This window comes from Neophocaena asiaeorientalis, unplaced genomic scaffold (genome assembly GCF_003031525.2).
Source record: "Neophocaena asiaeorientalis asiaeorientalis breed wild unplaced genomic scaffold, Neophocaena_asiaeorientalis_V1.1 scaffold30, whole genome shotgun sequence".
NCBI lineage: Eukaryota > Metazoa > Chordata > Mammalia > Artiodactyla > Phocoenidae > Neophocaena > Neophocaena asiaeorientalis.
Genome location: NW_020174923.1, coordinates 7,635,544 through 7,655,776, shown reverse-complemented (window position 1 = coordinate 7,655,776; position 20,233 = coordinate 7,635,544). Strand labels below are relative to the sequence as shown.

Below are 20,233 nucleotides of genomic sequence, written 5' to 3'. Positions count from 1 at the left end.
GGGGGGGGGATGACTGGGAGGGGGGGGGGGGAGGGGGGGGGGGGGGGGCAGGCGTAAGGAAACAAGGGAGGGGCCAGCTCTGGCACCAACATGGCCCAAGCTAGTGGGAGTCAAACGGGGCATTGAAGTTGAGGTTCTAATGTTTTTTGGTTTTTTTGGGGGGGGTTTTTTGGCTGTGCTTCGGGGCTTGCGGGATCTTAGTTCCCCGACCAGGGATTGAACCCAGGCCCCCTGGCGGTGAGAACGCTGAGTCCTAACCACTGGACCGCCAGGCAGTTCCCAAAGTTGAGGTTTTAAGGAGCAGGGCCAACAGAGGTCATATTTTGCTGCGTGTTGGAGATGGGGTGGCTCCGTGGCCCTGGAGGGGGCACAATCGGCCCCTCCTTCAAGGTCCTGCTCTCTCTTTGCTTCTGCATTTTCCCCTCTTTTCCTTGCCCATTTCTTCTCTTTCTTTCCCATTCACATTGCTTCCCGTTTGTAATGTCTAATCTTAGCTTTTATTATTACATAGCCAATGCTTCTGACACGTGGTCTTCCATCCTTTTCCTAGTTTCCGCCTTCCTTGACTGTCCGTTATAGCGACCTGCAGTACGAGTGTCACTGTTGTATTTGCACACGTTCCCTATTGGGCATAAGGGCGGGTGAATGAAGCATTTGATTTCCGTTCCCCTCCCAGAGAGAACACATGAGTAAATAAGAGCCTCCTTTACTCTTCTAGGCCTTTGATTTTTTTCATTGTGAATCAGTAGTCCTTGGTTACCGAAGGAGGTTGGGGGGTGGGGGGTGAGTTCCCACTCATCTCTCGGTAGAACCAGCCTCTGCCCTTGAACTTTTCCATTGGCTCTTCAGGTGGATGGGGTCAGCTACCTCCTTCAGGAGATCTATGGAATTGAAAACAAGTACAACGCGCAAGAGCGTAAGGCAAGTTCCCTCCGCAGTTCTGAATGGACTCTTCCCAGGAGGCAGAGTGAGAACTTCTCTGATCCTGCCAGGATCTAGGAACTTAGCATGCCAAGCTCTGGAATCCATTTGGTCCTAGAAGGGTATTCCTTCTTCCTCGTTTCAGATGATTAGACTTATATAACGTTGGAAATGAGAATATAGGCTGGTTCGGATCGGTTCTTCGGCAGGGCTCTGCTCACTCAGTTCATTGCTCCCCACTTCCCTGGGTGGCCTCCTGGGCCCCTTCAGCTCCGACTTTCAGACAGGACCAGATCTCAGCCTCAGAGGACGAGCTTGAGACAAACAGTTGCCAGAAGAAGTGAAACTGAGTGTGTGCCAGTGCGCTTGGTAAACTCCCAAGTTCAACGTAGTTCACCAAGTGCATTGTCTCAGCTCTGCAGGCAGGCTGCCTTCGAAAGAAGGTATGTGACGTGAGGGTCTTTGTGACACTGGCTAAATTTCTGTCCCCCGGCCAGGTGGCTGACGATGAAGTGAGTGATAACAGTGCCGAGTGTGTGGTGTGTCTCTCAGACGTGCGGGACACCTTGATTCTGCCCTGTCGTCACCTCTGCCTGTGTAACACCTGCGCCGACACCCTGCGCTACCAGGCCAACAACTGCCCCATCTGCCGACTGCGTAAGCCCCGGAGGCCCTGCTGGGTCCCCGAGGTCAGCCCTCGGGGGGAGAAGGGGTCGTGGCTTCTGTGTGGGCTCTTGTCCGTCCTGACTCCTGCATCACCGTGTCCTGATGGCCTGTTTTCTTCTTCACAGCCTTCCGGGCACTGCTTCAGATCAGAGCCATGAGGAAGAAACTGGGCCCTCTGTCCCCAACCAGCTTTAACCCCATCCTCTCATCCCAGACATCCGACTCAGAAGAGCATTCAGTAAGTTGGGCTTTTTTCACCTTTTGTCCTTCTTCACGTGACTTTGTGGCAAGTAATTAAACCTTGGCATTCTGAAGTACTGAGTAAGCTGGCCGAGATCATGTTGTGTTAAAAACCAGCCAATAGTGCAGTGGAAAATGAGGTTCTGATCATTAAAAGCTCCCCTTTCCACCTTGGGGACTCAGCGTCCAGTTAACATTTACCATCCCAAGAGCTGTCAGCTTGCTGTTTCACTCCAGTGTCCGGGCGGATGGGGGTGGGGATGGGGTCCAGCTCTGGAACGCCCCCAAGCAGAAACAAGGGGATGATTGTTTGGGATTTAGATACAATTTACCATTTTTATCTGAATCCTCCGAGAAGGTAACTGTTTTTCTTTGTCTTAGTTCGTGGCTTCAGGGACTGGGAGCCACGTAGATGAAATAATTCACCTCTGTCTCCTGGTGTAAGTGATGGTGTCAAGCCTCCACGCTTTGTAGTTATAGACCAGAAGGTCTTTTTTTTTTTTTAACATCTTTATTGGGGTATAATTGCTTTACAACGGTGTGTTAGTTTCTGCTTTATAACAAAGTGAATCAGTTATACATATACATATGTTCCCATCAGAAGGTCTTGTCTTTAGGTTAACACGCTAGTGGAAGAGATTAATTACCAATTATTCACTAAATGGTATTGGAATGATTAGGTAGTGCTTTAGGGAGGAACAGTGAGTTTAGCACTTCAGTTCTTACCAGATAACAAATTCCAGGCGGAGTAACTAGTTAACTGCACTAAAAACAGAGCAAGCCAAACATTAAAAACCTAGAATAAATTATAGATGATTCTTTAGTTGACTATGGATGGGAGAGGGCTCTCTAAGCTTGAAAACAATGGAATGCTACCAAAAAAAGAACCTGTAGATTTTTTTTTTTTTTTGGCCACGCCGCGCGGCATGTGGGATCTTAGTTCCCCGACCAGAAATCAAACCCGCACCCCCTGCAGTGGAAGTGCGGAGTCTTAACCACTAGACCGCCAGGGAAGTCCCGAACATGTAGATTTTATCGCATAAAAAAATTTTTTTTTAGATGTGTAAAAGATGACCAAAGTTAAAACCAAACAGCAAATCATCTAAAGAAAAAAAATGTACTCACAACATTTGCATCAGAGGAAAGGCTAGTATCTTTACCATAACTCACTTGAATGAAATAGTAGATAAATGGGCAAAGGATATATAAAAAAATTCTCAGAAGAGGAAACATAGCTGGTCAACAGTCATTTTTTAAAAAGTCAACCACGTTAAAAATCAACAACATGCAAATTAAGATGAGAGACCATTTTTCACCTTTCACCTTTAAAAACTTCCTTTTTTAAAGATACCCCATGCTGGCCGAGAAGCAATTAAAACAGGTAGTCTGTACTGCCTGTAAGGGTGTAACTAGAAAGATCACTGAAAATAAGCAGAACAGCTGTATATATTAAGAGCCTTAAAAACATTTGTACTTGGTAATCTAAGGTCTTAGAATTTAATACCCAGAAAATGATCTGAGAAAAAGAGATTTATGCATGATAGATGAACAGATGTCCATCAAAGTGTTGTTTACAGTAGGAAGTGGACACAGCTAAATAGCCAACACCAATGGAAGAGTAAGGAAACGTATGGTATCCATGAAAAGGGATGCATGTGAAGGAAAATATTCATGTTCTGTGAGGCAAGCGGGGTATAAAATGATGATTAACACGTCGATCACAACTGTGTAAACAGTACAGAGGAGAAAGCATTGGAAGAAAACAACACCAGAATGCTGACAAAAATTATCGCTTTGGGTGATTTGATGGTTGATGACTCTTTTCCTTCTTTCCACTTTTAGGTATTTTCCAAATTTCCTGTAATGAACATATATTTCTACCGTAATCGGAAAAAATAAACAGGATTAAGAAGAAGTTCATCAGTAAGCAGCGTCAAGGAACACGCGGTTCTCTGATAATTTATCTTTCTTCTGCTTCTAATACAGCTTTCCTTTGCCAGAGCTCCAGACTAGACGTAAAAGAAAGCGTTTTTCCAATGCAGAGGAAGGAACACGCTCATACCATAAAACGAAGAGTATTTAATTAATTTCCCAACCTGTCTCTGATTCCCCTAGTCCTCAGAGAACATTCCACCGGGTTACGAAGTGGTATCTCTTCTGGAGGCCCTCAATGGGCCCCTTACCGCATCCCCAGCAGTCCCCCCACTCCACGTGCTTGGAGACAGACACCTCTCGGGAATGCTGCCTTCCTACGGCAGTGACGGCCACCTGCCTCCTGTCCGGACGCTCTCCCCGCTCGACCGCCTGTCCGACTGCAGCAGCCCAGGACTCAAGCTCAGAAACAGTCTCTCCAAGTGAGTAGCCAGCATGCAGTAGTGTTGGCCCTGGGGTCTTTGATGAGGTGCTTTCAATCCATCTTTCACCTCCTCGGTGCTGGCTCGAGTCCCAAGTCCCAGGGCAGTGTAGACCCTCTGGGCTGTTCCCAGAGCTGCTCATTGCACCGAAGACCTGGGCTAGCACCTGAGGGGTAGTTGTCCCATCCCTTGGGAGAGGAAAATAAGATGGTACATGGGTACTTAGGAGGATCCAGACGGACGAACCTCTCATGGGTTCTGTTGTGGGAGGAGAGTATGGAGTATAGGGACGATGACAGCGTTAGGGTCATTCAGGCCCCTGGGAGCATCACTTAGTCTGAGGACCGAAGGGACCTTGTGATCTGTGTTTCTTAGGCGTTTACATCCAACTAGGAGCAAGTCATAATAAGCTTCCGCGGCAGAGGAAAGGAGGGTATTTTACACATGAAAATATTGAAACCCTAAACATGTCAGTGGTTTTCGCCCAGTTCAGACACAATTGTTTGAAAGAGCTAAAGGTAAAATTCCGATTTTCCGACGCCCAGAAGAGGTCTCAGACCCTCTGGTGCCCTTTCTCACGTCCCCGCTCCCTCCTTCCTAGGATTTAGGTTCCCCTCAGGGCCCTCTTCTCCCTGTGACGTCTGGTTAGTGGGAGTGCAGGCGAGTTCTGTTCTTTAAGGGGCGTGGGCTGCAGCTGCTTCTCCCTCCCGGCTTGTGCAGGTCCATCTCCCAGAATTCTTCTGTGCTGCACGAAGAGGAAGATGAGCGTTCGTGCAGCGAATCCGAGACGCCCCTGTCTCAGAGACTGTCAGCCCAGCATCTCAGAGAGGTGATGTGCAGTGTCCTTCCTTGTTTGGTTTCGGACTCCAGGTGCTCTCCTTCCTTCCTGCTGGCCTCTTCCGGCCCGTCTGCTCTCATTCACTCATCAAACGCCTTTTGAACACTCTCTGAGGCAGCAGCAAAGGTGTCACCAGACTCAGTCTTTTATCAGTGTACGGGGCCTGTGTTACTGACCAGGCACGATCCTTTATGCTGAGGACAGCAGCAGTGGGGACACACAAAAGTCCTGCCCCCCTGGCGCTTACAGGTTTCATGGTTGGGGTGGGGTGGACACAAAAGGCAGTCAGTACAAAACGTATGTGTCAGGTGTTACCGGGGATCTGTGTGTCACGTAAGGGTTGGGAGGCTCGCTTTAAAAAGTGGTCCATGGGGCTTCCCTGGTGGCGCAGTGGTTGAGAGTCCACCTGCCGATGCAGGGGACGCAGGTTCATGCCCCGGCCCGGGAGGATCCCACGTGCCGCGGAGCAACTGGGTCCGTGAGCCATGGCCGCTGGGCCTGCGCATCCGGAGCTTGTGCTCCGCAACGGGAGAGGCCACAACAGTGAGAGGCACGCGTACCAAAAAAGAAAAAAAGTGGTCCATGAACAAGGGGACTCCCCTGGCAGTCCAGTGGTTAGGACTCCGTGCTTCCACTGCAAGGGATGTGGGTTCGATCCCTGGTTGGGGAACTAAGATCCCACATGCCACGCAGTTGCAGGCAAAAAAAAAAGTGGTCCATGGGCAGAGAAGGTGAGATGAACTGGGCAGATGTCTGAGGAGGGCGGGTTCTGGACGCGGGCGCAGCCGGTGGAAAAGCTGGGTGGCTGAGTGGAAGATGGGATACTCTACCCTGTGCGCCTCTACCCTGGCTTTATGTAACAGAGGTCAGCGGGCTGTCGAGCCCACCCCTGGTAAGGCAGTGGGCTAGGTGCAGCGGAGCATAGGAAAAGCGGTCCCTGTCCCATGGTCCGGTACGAGACAGGACATGTACATGAATAACAACACCGCACCTGGCACATAGGTGTTAGTAAGTGTTTGTTGAATGAGTGAATGAATTTTAACCAGAGAAAGGAAGTGCTCCCAAAACAGAGACACTGACGTGCTGTGGAGGATCGCGCTAAGTGGAGGGAGCCAGAAGCAGTGTGATGGCGGGGCAGCATTTGAGCTGAGTGTCAAAATTTCTTAGACACGAAGAGACAGGTGAGAGAAACATTCCTGGCGGCAGGGACAGTACACGTGAAGCACAGAGCGGAAGTGGGGGCCCTGAGCGGGCCAGTGGTACAGTGGGAACGTGGCTTCACGAGGGCCCACCTGGCGGAGGTGTGCAGACTGGATTAGGCAGGAGACAGACCAAGCCAGGCAGGAGGGTTGCCTGAACCAAGGTTTGTTTTTTTTTTTAATTTATTTATTTTATTTATTTATTTTGGCTGCGCTGGGTCTCCGTTGCTGTGCGCGGGCTTTCTCTAGTTGTGGCGAGCGGGGGCTACTCTTCATTGCGGTGCGTGGGCTTCTCATTGCAGCGGCTTCTCTTGTTGCGGAGCACGGGCTCTGGGCATGCAGGCTTCAGTAGTTGTGGCACGCGGGCTCAGTAGTTGTGGCTCACGGGCCTAGTTGCTCTGCAGCATGTGGGATCTTCCCAGACCAGGGCTCGAACCCGTATCCCCTGCATTGGTAGGCGGATTCTTAACCACTGCACCACCAGGGAAGCCCATAAACCAAGGTTTTAAGAAAAGAAGACCTGGAAGAGAGAACACAGGCTGTAGAGAGAGAATCAGTAGGCCTTTGCATCTGCCCTGGGGTGCACGGAGGTTGCGAGCCCAGGTGACTGATGGGGGTGCTGGGCGCGGGCTGGGGGCAGGCGGTGTTTGTATTAGATCCATCGAGCTGGAACTAACCCTCCATCCCAGAGGATAAGCTCAGCAGGTACCGGGGCCTCCGCCGGTTTTGTGCTCTCTCCCTTCAGAAGGAGAGCTGTTTGTAATCCTGGGGAAACCTGGTGTGTTCCCGTGTCACAGCTGCTGGGTGACCTGTGTCACCTGAGCTGCGGTCTTTGTGTGGCTCCAGCAGCTGCTGGGCCTCGGGCAGGATGTGCTTGCACACACACCCCCGCCCCCGGGAGACAGCCACTCAGGGTCAGGGCTGCATAGAAGTGATGAGAGGAGGAAACGGCCCTCCCTCTGCATGTCGCCTCCTGCCGCCCTGCCCCGATCTCCCCCTGGCCCAGGCCCCCTGCCCTGACCCTCCCCTCTAACATGTTTGACTGGCGCTTACTTCTTTACCCCCAGGAATGTGGCATCACCCCAGAAAGTGAGAACCTGACCTTGTCATCGTCAGGAGCTATTGACCAGTCGTCCTGCACGGGGACGCCTCTCTCCTCCACAATTTCCTCCCCAGAAGGTACGCGATGGTGGGCGGGAGCAACTGCAGGTCCTTCCCCGTCAGCCGAGTCCGTAGTGCTTCTAATATTTCCTCCCGGATGGACTGGGGAGCAGCAAATTAATACCTAAGCAGCAGACAGAACAGGCCCCGGCTTGAGAGGAAGTGAGACTCACTCTCTTGCAATGAGAGGGCGGTCTAGCGGCTGAGCTGGGGAAGAAGCAGGTATCTCACTCCCAGTCCTGCTGTCGTAAGGTTTTCTTTAACATTATGACAGGGAAAAGCAAATCCCTCATCCCTGAGGTTGAGTTTGGAGCTCTAAAACGTAAAGGAGCCAAACCTTGGAAAACCTTCCACCTAAACCCTATTTGGTGAGGGCAAGGCCAGGCCGCTGGTGTCCTCATTGCCTGGGTGCAGCGAGAGAGCTCTGCCCCCAGTCCTCTCACAGCAGCCGGGCCTGACCTCCGTGTCCTTCCTCCAACTCCTGTCTCCAAAGACCCTGCCAGCAGCAGTCTGGCCCAGTCGGTCATGTCCATGGTGTCCTCCCAGATCAGCACCGACACCGTCTCCTCCATGTCCGGCTCCTACGTCGCCCCTGGCACGGAAGAGGACGGGGAGGCTCTCCCCTGCCCCCGGGCCTCCAGCAGGACCCCCTCAGAGGAAGGAGAGGTAAGAGAGGAGCATGGGCTCGCCCTCGCCGCTCTGCTCTGCTCTGTGCTCGAGTCCCAAGGAGCTCAGTCCAGTGCCTGCCAGGGAGATCGGCAAAGCCCCCCAGCGCTCGGGAGGGGAGCCCCGGAAAACAGGGTACCGTGTCGTTGAATCAAAGACTCCCTCAGATGTGATCTCCTGTGTGGCACCACTTCTGTCCTGAGGACTTGGTTTGGGTTTGCTGCCAGGCGAGCCGGGTAGGAGAGCCGGTGGCATCTGCACCTTGACTTTTGTCGCTCCTTTGCAGGTGACACCAGCGGCGTCTCCAGACTGCAACTTCGCGGGCCTCGCCGCCGCCGCCGCCGAAGAGCAGGATGCAGAGGTGAGAGCAAGGTGGACGCTGGTGCCCCCTCCCCGGTCAGAGGGACTGCCGGTGCTGGCAGAGGATGCAGATAGGGTGGGGGCCGTTCTGGAAGAAGCCTTCCAAGGGGGTGCACTTGGGTCTGTTAGAGGCAGGGTGCAGAGCAGAGGGACTGTCCGATTAGCAGAGGGCGCTGATCTCAGCGTAGTAGGCGTGGGGTGAGTTCTAGTGGGAAGTCTTCCAGGCCAGACCCTTGAGAGTGTGTTTGCCCTCCAATTCACTTAGTATTTACCTGGGACAGGCATCTCACATCTTCCTGGCACTGGGGGACACAAAGACCGAGTGACATGGCTTTTGCCTGCCCACCCCCCACCAGTCCACCCATCCCGGAGCTCCGTCTGATGGAGGAATCAGAGTTATAACTCAGAGTGAGAAGTGCTCTGACGGAGGTGTGGCCGAAGTATATGGAACGCCCAGCTCACAGTGGGGACTCTACAACTTTCTCTTGAGCCAGATGTTCTCAAAGGAGTATCTGGATAGGGTTGGGGATCCTAAAGGATTTCTGAAAGTTTTATGATCTCACGGTTTGCTTTTTCATTTGACAACTTTTATTTCCACCGAAGAGAAACAGTGTGAGCTAAACTATGACCAAGGGTATTCCTGACAGTCCTAGGGTCCCTCTGTAACGTGCCTCAGACCTGGTCCCTACAGGCCGATCCTGCCTCGCCAAACAGAAGCTGCCCCTGCTGGGCCTCCCAGCCATCTCACACGGACAGGAATGTATAGACACCATGAGGGTGATTAGTTCTGTCTTCTGACGATCAATAGACTCATTCCACTGCTTTCTGGACTCACAGTGCCTTCCTTCTGTCCTAGGGAAACGATGTTCTAGAAGAAGAGGACGGATCACCCACACAAGAAGATGGTAAAAGACCTGGTCTTTTGCTCCCTTTTATTATATTTCTTTCCCGGGTATTGTCTAAAGGGTACAGAAAGGGGCCCTGTTGTGACTTGGTGGCACTGCTCAAGGGTGTGGCTTTGGGGCAAGGTTGTCTTCTTGATGGAATATCAAAGCGAGCGGGGTATCTGAGGACCTCAGCACCTTTCCCGGCTCTCTCTGGGCCTCTGAGCCAAGGCTGCAGAGGGTACATGTAGTTCTCCATTTACGTCGAGTAGGTCCTGAGGCTTCTTGGGCAACTCCTATCACCTTCCTTCCTGCTTCAGCTTCTCAGCTGAGTCTCACAGAACTGCTCTAGCAGCCCCAAAGTTCAGCTGCAACAGGAGAACAGCTTCCTCCCCTTGGGGGAACCGACTGTTAGGCAGTAGGTTGTCCTGCCTTAGTGAAGAAAACGGCTGATGTTACAGTAGCAGAAGGATCACAGCCCTGGCGGCACAGCGAAGGTGAGGTGAAGAGACGTTAGCAGCTCAGCGTAGGCTAGTGTTTGTAGGCTATTGGAACGATTCTCTTTACCGTCATTCAGGCCTCAAGTACATATTTTTTTTAAATTGGAATAGTTGGTTTACAATGTTGTGTTAGTTTCTGCTGTACAGCAAAGTGAATCAATTATACATACATCCACTCTTTTTTAGATTCTTTTCCCATATAGGCCATTACAGGGTATTGAGTAGAGTCCCCTGTGCTCTACAGTAGGTCCTTATTCGTTATCTATTTTATATATAGTAGTGTGTATATGTCAATCCCAATCTCCCAATTTATCCCTCCCCTCCCTTCTCCCCCCCATAACCGTAAGTTTGTTTTCTACATCTGTGACTCTATTTCTGTTTTGTAAATAAGGTCAATTATATCTTCAGTCGGAAGAATTTTGTTTCTAGTAAGCCAAGAAGCGAAGGAACGACCTACATATAGAGCAAGGAAGCAGGGGGCGGCGGGCTGGGAATCCCACCTGGGAGTGCAGGACCAGGCGTCCCAGGAACCGGTGTCTCTTCCCTCTGCCCCTCTGAGGTGCCTCCGCAGAAGGGCAACCTCCAGAGCAGACCTGGATCCCAGCCTGGATGCAGATGGCATGCTAGTCGCTTCTGCTTTGGCCCTGGCAGTTGCTTGGGGGGCGGTGTGGTGTGCAGGGGGTATGCATGCACACTTGACCACTCTCGCCTGGCCAAGTAGTGCCGGAGGAGGGGTGGTCGCCCAGGCTGTGCCTCTGCCGCACGCGTGCGCCAGCCAAGCCGGGGTTGGGCGCTGCCTCCCCTCGGTTGATGTCTTCAGGGCTCAAGGCTCCGGGTTCTCCATTGTGATTGTCGCCCCCCCCGTAGAATATTTGCTTCTAAAAGGCACAGGGCAGTACGTGGTTTCCCCCTGACATGCCATACGCAGTAGATGTACGTTTCTTCCTCTCCCTTTCACCAAGGAAACAAAGTGGGGTGGGGGGCTTGAAAAAATAACATCTAAAACTGTCCGCTTCCCATCTTACGCGACTGTAGGTTTCTGGTCAGCCCCTTAAAACATACTCAGAAGAGCAAATTAAGTCTCAAAGGAAAGAAATCATAATTTTGCGAACGAAGCGATTCTTTGATTTGAGGTGCAAAATTATGGAACCGAAGAGCTTTAATTGCCGTTTTATGTATTAGTCATTTCGCAGAGTCTTGTGGTCATAAACACACCCCACGTCCACCAACAGACACAGGCCGGAGCCAGGGTCGCTTCCCCCGTGGCTCTCCTAGCTCTTCCAGCCTGGCTTAGCTCTGCTCTGGGCCCGGGTCTGCGTGTCCGAATCCCACAGACCTCCCCAGGATCTGATTTCCCAGGAACGAAGGCTGGAAAGGGGCCAGTTAAGGAAACAGAGCGAGAACACAAACATACCCACACAGTTTCCTTTATTGTCCACTCTTTACCCACTTAATTATTGTCTTTTATTTAACATATGATTTGATTTTTTTTGTCTCCATCCTTAAGATTTTTATTTTAAGGACAGCAAAGCAGAGAAAAACACAGCCAGGCCCTCTCTAACTGCCTTAACTCCGTTACAGGCCAGAGGACATTCGCATTTCTAGGTATGGAGTGTGACAATAACAATGACTTTGACATCGCCAGCGTGAAAGCACTGGACAATAAGCTGTGCTCTGAGGTCTGCTTACCCGGTGAGTGGCAGTCTGCTGAACATGAACTTGGTGGGAGACACTCCCCTGCTCGCACCCCTGCTCTCACCCTGGGACACCCATCTCCTGCCCTACAGTTCCTGCAAGAAGGCATGGGCTTTGCTGAGATGCTGGGAGCCAGTTGCTGAAAGGAAGTGAGGCGGCCTCGGGAGAGTCCTTGGGCAAAAAGCGACTCCGCTCTAAGCGAGACTATTTGGGCATGAAGAAAGGCGCAAAAATCCCTCCAAATCCTTCCGATTTGGCCTGACCGTGCCCCCTCCATCATGATCTTGCAGATGCCATGGCAGGGGGCCTGGTCTTGTTTCCATCAACAGGCAGTTTAAGGCAGACACGGCCTCTGTGAGAAGGTCTTGGAAAGAGAGCCTGAGCCCTTGAAAAGGGAACCTGTAGCTCCTCAGAGGAGAGTGTTTAGTTAGGATCAGAGAGGAATTTCAAAGCCAGCGTTTTATAGACTAGCTCTGTGACCCAGTGAGCCCTGGGCTACCGGTTGCCTTGTGCTCCCTAGATTTGGATCCCAATGGAACGATCAGGGGTCGAGGGTGACTCTTCTCCCTGGAGCCCTAACTCTATAAATTCAATCAGGGCCGTCAACGTGCTCCATATTCCTTCTCATGACAGTAAACTGAATCTGGGATGAGTTCTCAGGAGGCGCCCACCTGTCAGTCACACTCTGGGCACTGATGTCCCTCTGCTCCGTGCTCACCAAGGGCTCCACCAACCATGGCTCTAAAGCCACGTCTTGCCCAGTGGACTAGGTCGAAATTGCCTCTCCTGGGTTCACGGCAGAGACTGCCTTCATGTCGCGTGGTTTGTAATCTCTTAAACATGCCCTGGACATGTTTAAGCTTCAGGACAGCCACGTCTCGTCGTGGGTCCAGTGCTTTACTCTCTTGGCGACGTGGCTACAGGCGCTGGAGGGACACAAACTCCTGTGGTTGCCACTCTCCATCAGCTTGCAAAAGACCCAGGTCCTCACCCCTCTGGCCCCATGCAGGCTTGTGGTGGAGGAAGCCGTAATCCCCGGAGACGCCTCCCACGGCCTTCCCAAGGGCTCTCCGGTCCCTTCCCACTTAGCGTTGACCCAGCCAGGCCTGGGCCAGAGCGGCTGAGGTCCAGGGTACACTTCACTTCCTGCCTTCCCACTCTTTACCTGGCTTCTGTCTGTCCATTTGTTTCTCATGTCTTTTTGCCAAATGTACGTCTGTCTGTCCAGTTTGTTTATTTTGAAACTCATCTATGTTATCCAGACTTCGTGTGAAAGTTCGTGTTCACCCACACCCAACCCCAAGCTTGCTGGGCGTGCGCACGTCCGAGGGGCTCTCGCTGAGGCTTCCATTCCTAACTGGCAAGAGCCTGTATTTTAATATGCTGAAATTTTCCAGGAGAAAGAAATATTTGTGAGAATAGATGAATCCCTGTTCCACAAAAGCGGGGATGCTTCTGTGGCAAAGGTTACGGGCAGGATTTGTTTTGGTCACTAGCTGGGGAAGATGACATCTCTGCCCTAACTCCGCCCTGTGTCTGTGGCAGCTGTGCCGGCCAGCCGCTCACTGGGCTTCAAGAGAGGAATCTAGGCTCCTGCCTCCCCCCCGCGGCTCCCCACCAACCCCCGTTTTTTGGCAGAGAGAGCTACTGGGATTGTTTCAGCCACCCATGCTGGTGGAAGCTGACCCCAGGCATCTGCTTCCTCCTGTCCCTAACTCCTTCCGGCCAAGCTGCTGGTGGATGTTTATTCCACTCTGGGATTGCAGCAGAGGAGCGAGACCTGGAAGGAAGACAGTGCCTGGGCTTCCTTACGGTGATCTCGGGAGCCAGCCATTCTCAGATTAAATTGGCTTCACCCTTCAGGCCAGACGTGAAACCCAGTGACAGTGGCGGCTGCCGGGAGAGGGACTTGAGGGTCACATCGTAGCCTCACCCTGAGGTCTCAAGGGCTCTTACGGGAGAAGGAAGTGCATCTGCTCTCTTGGTAAATTGTTTCTCGGGTTCTGCTGTTAGCATCACACTGGTAGCAAAGTGCTGGGGAACTCTCTGGAAGCATCTGTCGGGTTAATGACAGGAGTATCCACTTTGGTAGGTCCCGTGGTATCAACAGGCCTCACCACGCTCAGCTGTAAGTTCAAAGTTCCATCCCATGACTGAGGTGCCTCAGGCTGGCTTGGCCGTCAGGACAGCTTCTCAGGCACTTGGTCCCCCTCTCCACGCTGTTTCCCTCCCCACACGGATACCACTCCCCTCACGGAGCGCCCGCAAGGAGGGAACCCAGGGAGCATCCCATGGTCCACCCTCCCCAGGCCCACACGTGCTCTGCCAGGAGCCCCAGCTGGCGGCAGTGATGGCTCAGGTCCCCATTCTCGCTGCTCTCGTCACCCTTGTGGGAGTGACACTGAGAGAGCACCTGTGTCATTCCAGCCCCTCTTCCCCTAAGAAGCCTCTGGGTCTTCTTTGGCCCCAAGACCCAGGGGGGGCGATGGTATGTTCTGAGATTGTTCTGCAGGGTTCTCAAAGGGAGAAAATCTGAGTTGACCATTGTAGGTGGTGAGCCGGTTACAATCGCGAGGCCGTGCTAGGTAGACGGGGCTCCGAGGAATCTGATGGAGTATCACACAGGCGGCAGGATAGTGGTCAGGGGACCAGTGACAATTCTGTGAAAAGGCTCTGGGGAGTGTGATGGGAAAAAGCAAAGATAATTTGGGTTTATTAGTGGAAATACAAATGTGTTTTTTGTTTTTGTTTTTGTTTTTTTGCGGTATGCGGGCCTCTCCCTGTTGCGGCCTCTCCCGTTGCGGAGCACAGGCCCCGGATGCGCAGGCTCAGCGGCCATGGCTCACGGGCCCAGCCGCTCTGCAGCATGTGGGATCTTCCCGGACCGGGGCACGAACCCGTGTCCCCTGCATTGGCAGGCGGACTCTCAACCACTGTGCCGCCAGGGAAGCCCGATACAAATGTTTTTAAATGACGGCACTGGACGGGAGTGGGCATACCGATGAAATCTAAAAGTATTTATGGAGGGAATTCCCTGGCAATCCAGTGGTTAGGACTCACCACTTTCACTGCAGTGGCCTGGTTCAATCCCTGGTCGGAGAACTAAGATCCTCCAAGCCACTGCGCAGCCAAAAACAAAACAAACAGAAGTACTTACGGAGACCTGAAATAACCCAAGACTAAGACGCCACTAGGAAGGGTTACACTTCGCAGATACTAAGGAAGAATCTGAATTAACTTTCTCTTTTCCTGGAGAGAAACTCTACAAGATGGTGGAACTGTTACAGACCTTAAATTTAATTAGTGGCTGGGTAGAGGCAGGAAAGAGCTGTGCGGAATCCCCCTAGATGTGCTCCCCAAATCTGCCTCTAGAGGTCTCTTCACTCCCCCATTTCTGAGCCTGAGGTTGGAATTAAGTGGGAACCACCTTTCTCTACCTCCTGTGAAGAATTTTGAATCTCCAGGCCCCCTTTTCTGGCTGAGGGCTGGACGGAATGGTAGCACTCGCTCAGGAAGTCCTCCTGCGCCTTCCAGGCTTACCTTCTGCATCCAGGATGCGCGGAGCAGCAGGGTTTTGCCGAGGGTCTGGCAGAAGCCTTTTCAGAGGAAAGAGCACCACCGACTGTACCAAGAAGCCAGGAGAACAGAGACTTCAGGTCTGAGTCTTGAGGCTGCTTCAGAAGGAGCCAGTTTTCAGCCCTGGCTCAGAATCTGGACCGGTGGTGTTTGTAGCAAGGACTCGTGAATTAAGAGCCAGGCGGTGGTGGTGGCGGCGAGGCTGTGGCAGTGTTTTGATTTGACTCTGTGTGTGTGTGTGTGTGTGTGTGTGTGTGTGTGTGTGTCTTCTCTCCTGTTTACCATTTGCTTTTGGTCATTCCTACCAAACAGCCGCAGTTCTGGAGTCCTGCCCCATAAACACTGAGGAATAAGTATGAGATCTACCGAATGAACGAACAACTTATTTCATCTGGGGGTTCCTAACTTAAAAGGGCAATCTTGCCTGCTCTTCATCCTGTCACCCTTAGAGGGGAAAAGCACTGTGGACCCATGTGCCGGACTCCGGCACCCCTAGGGAATAGAGATCCCCACATTCCGTCTGGCTGCGAGAGATACCTAAAAATGTCCTGTCCCACTCACTCCCCTTCCCCTGGGGTCCACCTCCACAGACTATTATTAGAGCCTTAGGGCGGATTATCGCACCAGGACATTTATGGGAAATACACAGTTTATACCCGCTTAATCCTAGTGTTTCTGCCATTAAAGGGTTTCGTGTCTTGGGCTGGCCTAACCTGAAGCTGACCCCAGACATTCGTGAGTGGCCTCCCTCAAACGTGACGCAGTGAGCCTCACGCCCACCCTCCAGGGTCGGCCAGCTCCGTCCACAAACTGAGCCCTCTGATGGGCCAGGCATGGCTCTCGGCTCTGCCCGGGAGGAGATCACAGTGTGATGGAGGGTTCAGCAGTTTCCACACGGCGTGAGAAATTGGGTGGTGGTTCAGGCCGGTGCGGGGGGAGCGCTTCGGAGCACGCTGGACCCCATCTGGCTTGGGGGGGGGGCCTTCTGGGGGCAGGTGCTGGGAGAGGCAGCTCAGCAGTCCTCGGCCAGAGGATGGAAGGCTTTCCCCAACCTCAGGGGGTTAGGGCTTCATTCTCTCCCTTCAGAAGGGGCATCTCGCTGCACTGGAGGGAATGAATCAGATGGAGCCAGTCTGTGGGCTGGGAGGACGACTGGGGGGAGATGAGTGTGGCCCGAACAAGGCCTGGGGGGCGGCTGGTTGTCGCGCACATTCTATGAGTCAGGCGCCCTGCTCACCTCTCTCCCATGTCGCCTCGCTTAGTCTCACAGCACCCCTGCGGGGGGGTAAGTACTCGTGTCCCATCTGATAGATGGGAAAACCAGGGCTCCAAGTACAATGACCTGCCCAGGGTCACACAGTCAGTACGTTACAAGCTGGGGCTGTACCCCGGTTTTCTGACCACAGATTTAGACATTACTAGAGCTTGAACAAGCAGGAGGTCATAATGGATTGGATACAGAGCACGAAGGAGAGAGAAGCACCAAGAGTGGGTTTCCAGCCTGGGCAGCGGGTGCTTCTTGTGCGGGAACTGCAGTACAAGGGGGGAAGATGATGAGTTTTGCGGATGGTACCCGGGGGACCCCAAAGCTCTGGAGCTAATGTCTCCTGGGGTTGGTGGCACCAGCTGATAGCAAATCTCGGTGGGCTGTTCGGGTGCAGAAAGAGAGGAACAGGCGTCACTCTGTTCTCCCCCATGCCATTTGGTCCCTGGCACCCTGCTGGGCAGCCCATCACTTCCTGCCCCACCCTGGCCCCCACAGCAAACACTAACTCTGAGCCCAAATTAACACACTCTTCTCCCTCCCCTTCGTCTCCTCCTGCTCTCGTGAAAGTCTCAGCCAGACTCAGTTTCTTTTCCTGTAACACTTAGGCAAACTTCAAGACCAAATAAAGATACAAAAGTGGATCCTAGGGCAAAGCTCACAAAACAAGGACCATCCTGCATGTCCCTCCATCGATGGGCCACAGTGGCCATGACTGTCCCTAGCCCAGTGGGCGCCAGTGCTCCCAAGTTTCACGTGCTGTGGTTTGCACCCTGTGGGAGTTCCAGGTAACGCACATCCTGCCAGTTTTCGTGCCAAACTCCCGGACTGTCCTGCCAGAGACACCATCTGGACCAAACCAAAGGTCCGGTAACCTTCCTTTCCTCTTCTCAGGTGCCTGGCAGGCTGATGACAACGTGGCCAGTCGTCGGAACACGCAGCGCCGACGCCTATCTTCTGCCAGCCTGGAGGACCCTGAGAACAGGCTCTGCGTGTGGGGTCCTTTGGCCATCTGAGAGCCCTAGCCCCTGGACCAGGGCTCTCCTCCCGTCCTCACATCGCATCCTGGCCTCATGGCACCACTGACCTCCTGGGTATCCTCAGCGAAACACATGGAGACTTTTCAGACCCACGGGAAAGCTGGATGCTGAGGGCTCCTGCCCCTTCTCCCAGACTCATCTTCCACAACCGTGATCCTTCCTCTCTCAGAAGGGACCGGAAACCTCTTTTCTCTTTGTGGGCTAAAGCCACTCAATGAACTGCAGCTCATGAGACCCTTTGCAGAGAGTCTCTGGAATGTTTCCACTGTATCTTGACCTTCAGGTGGAGCTGTGGTCCACAGACTGATTATTTCTCGTGCATCTTTTTTTCTCCTTAGGAGGTAGACCAAGAAGACTCAAGAGTTTGGGTGACTTCATTATAAACACCCATCTGGCATTTTCTAGTCTCTGGGACATCATAACCAATCTGAAGCCTGCCGTTTGGGGTGGCGTTGGGGGGTGACTCCTGCCATATTGCACTGTAAGTGGGGTTTCCCTCAAAATGTGTTAGGAGCTTCTTTCTCAAGGACAAGAAGCAGTGGCAACCACCAGAAGGTTGGTTGGGAAAACAGTTCTTGCTTCTGGTAGCAGAGGCTGTGCCTCGTGTGTCTTGTCTGCTTAGGAAGGAGGCCTTGAATCTGAGAATCCCTCAGTTAAATGATTACCTACCGGGGAGTTATTTATGATCAGGTGCACTCAGGAACGCCTGGGGCTCCATCCTAAGGTGACACTGCAAAGGTATTTTTGATGCCTTCTATGTACCAGGCACTTGTTAGGGACTGTCGTATAGTATCACATTTCATCACTACCGCCCTGGCAGGTGGCATTCTTATCCCGGCCGCCCCCGTTTCCACCCCACTTTTCTTAAATAGTTGAAGAAGTAGTCTGAGAGAGGGGTGGACCGGTGGTTCTCATCTGGTGCCCAGGAACCCCAAAGGAGGTTGGGGGAAGGGCTGAGCTGGGGTCAGTGGTGGTCTGGGAGGCTCCCCACCCCACCGGTTTTCCTCCCCTGTCCTCCAGATCAGCTGAGCCTGATGGGGGGAGGCGGGGGTACTGCCTTCCATAGGCTCATTAGAGATTTAGAGATATTGTTCAAACCACATGTCCACCCCGCCTCAGTCCAGTGTAGGGCATATAAATAACAGCCCGAAACAGCAAGACCGTAAGCTGTTGGGTGTTCGTCTCTCAACACTAGTGTTATCAATGGATTCCTCATAGCTCTCTGATAGATGCATTGTCTGCTGGCCTTTGGAAGAGGTGGTGGTTTCGTGGAGCATGAGATTGAGAAGCAAAGTGGGATCCGACAGTTTGTGAGGCTGAGATGTGACGGAGTCCTAGGCTATGCCCACCATCATGGCCTGAATGAGTAGTCGGAATTGTTGCCCTAGAAGAGCTTTTCAGGGTCCTTCCCAAGGCCTCAAAGAGAGCCCAGTGCCGGGGGATCTTTTGCACCTCCTGTGTGGCTTCCTTGCCCTGCCAGGTGGGTGGTGACCCTCACTGCCTGGTGGTTGTGATTCACATCCTGCCCTGGGGGTGGGCAGGGGGCGGCCTGTGGTCCTGACAGACACTACATGAGCCAAGCCTGAATCTCAGCTTCTGCCTTGAGTTCCCGTGTCCACCCGCTCTGAAATCCTGCAGTGGACTCTGCTCTTTCAGGCCCCATTTAATGTCCTTTCTTTCCCTGAAACGTTCTTACAGCCCCTTTCATATTGAAGATTCGAGCAATAACCCCACTTCCTGATTTCCTTGAAGTCTGAGCCCCAGAAGCACTAGGGAAGGGGGCGCTCCCTTAGCCTGGGCTGGTGGCATACAGATCCACCTCCTCTCCCGGCAGGTAGTATTCACAGTGTGGTGTTACCTGAGATGAAGGAGATGCAGGTAAACAGACGCCACAGTGGCCAGGAACCCTAAGAGGAAGCCATTGTCTTCACCCTTTCTGGAGGGTCTGTCTTCTCCCAGGAAGAGGCTCAGAGAGATTCCTCAAGGCCTTGGTTCCATAACCAAGACATAGCCGGGTGAGAAATGGCCTTTCACTCCTGTTTCTCAGACAGTTCCTGCTCTCTCCCCCATCCCCTCACCTCTTTGCCCTCATTTAGCTCTTTGGCGAGCAGAAATATCCCATCCAAAAGGGCTGGGATCAGGGAACAGGGCTCAGAGCCTGGTCAGGGACCAGGGCAGCTGCCCCCGTCATCATCTGGAGATGGTCATGTTGTTAGCAGTTGACCCAGAGAGGATATGACGGGGCCTGGCTTCTCACACAAGGACACAGACTAACCGGGGGCCTGGGGATCCTTCCCGCCACACTCAGGTCGGAGCTCACCTATGAGCTCACTTCCGAGTGGTGCGGTGATCCCAGCCTTCTCACAGAGCCCTTTTTCCTTCTCCTCCCCAGTCCCATCCCACCAGAGGTCATGCCCACGCTGGGGCATCTCCTGGGCACGGATCCATACACGTTAAGCCATCTCACCTGGGGAGAGTTTGTGTCCTGTTCACCTGACCTTGGCATGCTGGTTGCTCACTTTGCTTTAGGATCTGCACACCTAGTGTGTGTAAGTATGTGTGTACTCTTGTGCCATCTGTGTGCCCCTCACTCCCTGGAGTACACTCATGGGCACACTACAGTGGGGACGTCAGGGATGCAATATTTATGGATTGCTGCATGATTCTTAAAAATGAATAAAACTGTTCACAAGGGAAGGAGAGCTGTTAACTGCGCAGTTGGCTTATTTGTGAAAGTTTCTGTCCGACTTTCTCCAGCACGCTTTTAATGCTTTTACTCAAGACAGGCTGGACATGAGGAGTGAGAGAGGGCAAGGGGTAGGGAAAGACATGTTTCTGGGTGGGAGTTGGTGTACCATCCCCTGGGCAC

General features: G+C 52.7%; 1 protein-coding gene and 1 long non-coding RNA gene across 6 annotated transcripts in view; one reads left to right on the top strand and one right to left on the bottom strand.

Annotated features, from left to right (window-relative positions):
• The window catches only part of RNF157 (ring finger protein 157), an 81,037-nt gene extending 60,975 nt beyond the window's left edge, over positions 1-20,062 (top strand). Inside the window, exons 9-20 of one of the 5 annotated variants that reach the window (XR_003005350.1) lie at positions 850-921; positions 1,419-1,578; positions 1,713-1,825; positions 3,943-4,181; positions 4,902-5,010; positions 7,286-7,397; positions 7,873-8,045; positions 8,332-8,406; positions 9,262-9,310; positions 11,371-11,481; positions 17,219-19,379; positions 19,757-20,062. Coding sequence is in view for 1 of the 5 variants with exons in the window: in XM_024760582.1 (XP_024616350.1) it covers positions 850-921; positions 1,419-1,578; positions 1,713-1,825; positions 3,943-4,181; positions 4,902-5,010; positions 7,286-7,397; positions 7,873-8,045; positions 8,332-8,406; positions 9,262-9,310; positions 11,371-11,481; positions 17,219-17,340 (1,335 nt within the window). In the remaining 4 variants the exon portion in view is untranslated. Of the gene's footprint in view, positions 1-849; positions 922-1,418; positions 1,579-1,712; positions 1,826-3,942; positions 4,182-4,901; positions 5,011-7,285; positions 7,398-7,872; positions 8,046-8,331; positions 8,407-9,261; positions 9,311-11,370; positions 11,482-16,932; positions 17,113-17,218 lie in introns of those variants that run through there. The other 4 variants (XR_003005351.1, XR_003005352.1, XR_003005353.1 and 1 more) reach the window with 4 other exon arrangements.
• LOC112410155 (uncharacterized) overlaps positions 6,593-20,233 on the bottom strand; it is a 17,894-nt gene continuing 4,253 nt past the window's right edge. The window contains exons 2-3 of the long non-coding RNA XR_003005355.1: positions 7,321-7,503; positions 6,593-6,738 (exon numbers count right to left, since the gene is read on the bottom strand). This is a non-coding gene — a long non-coding RNA (uncharacterized LOC112410155). The remainder of the gene's footprint in view (positions 6,739-7,320; positions 7,504-20,233) is intronic.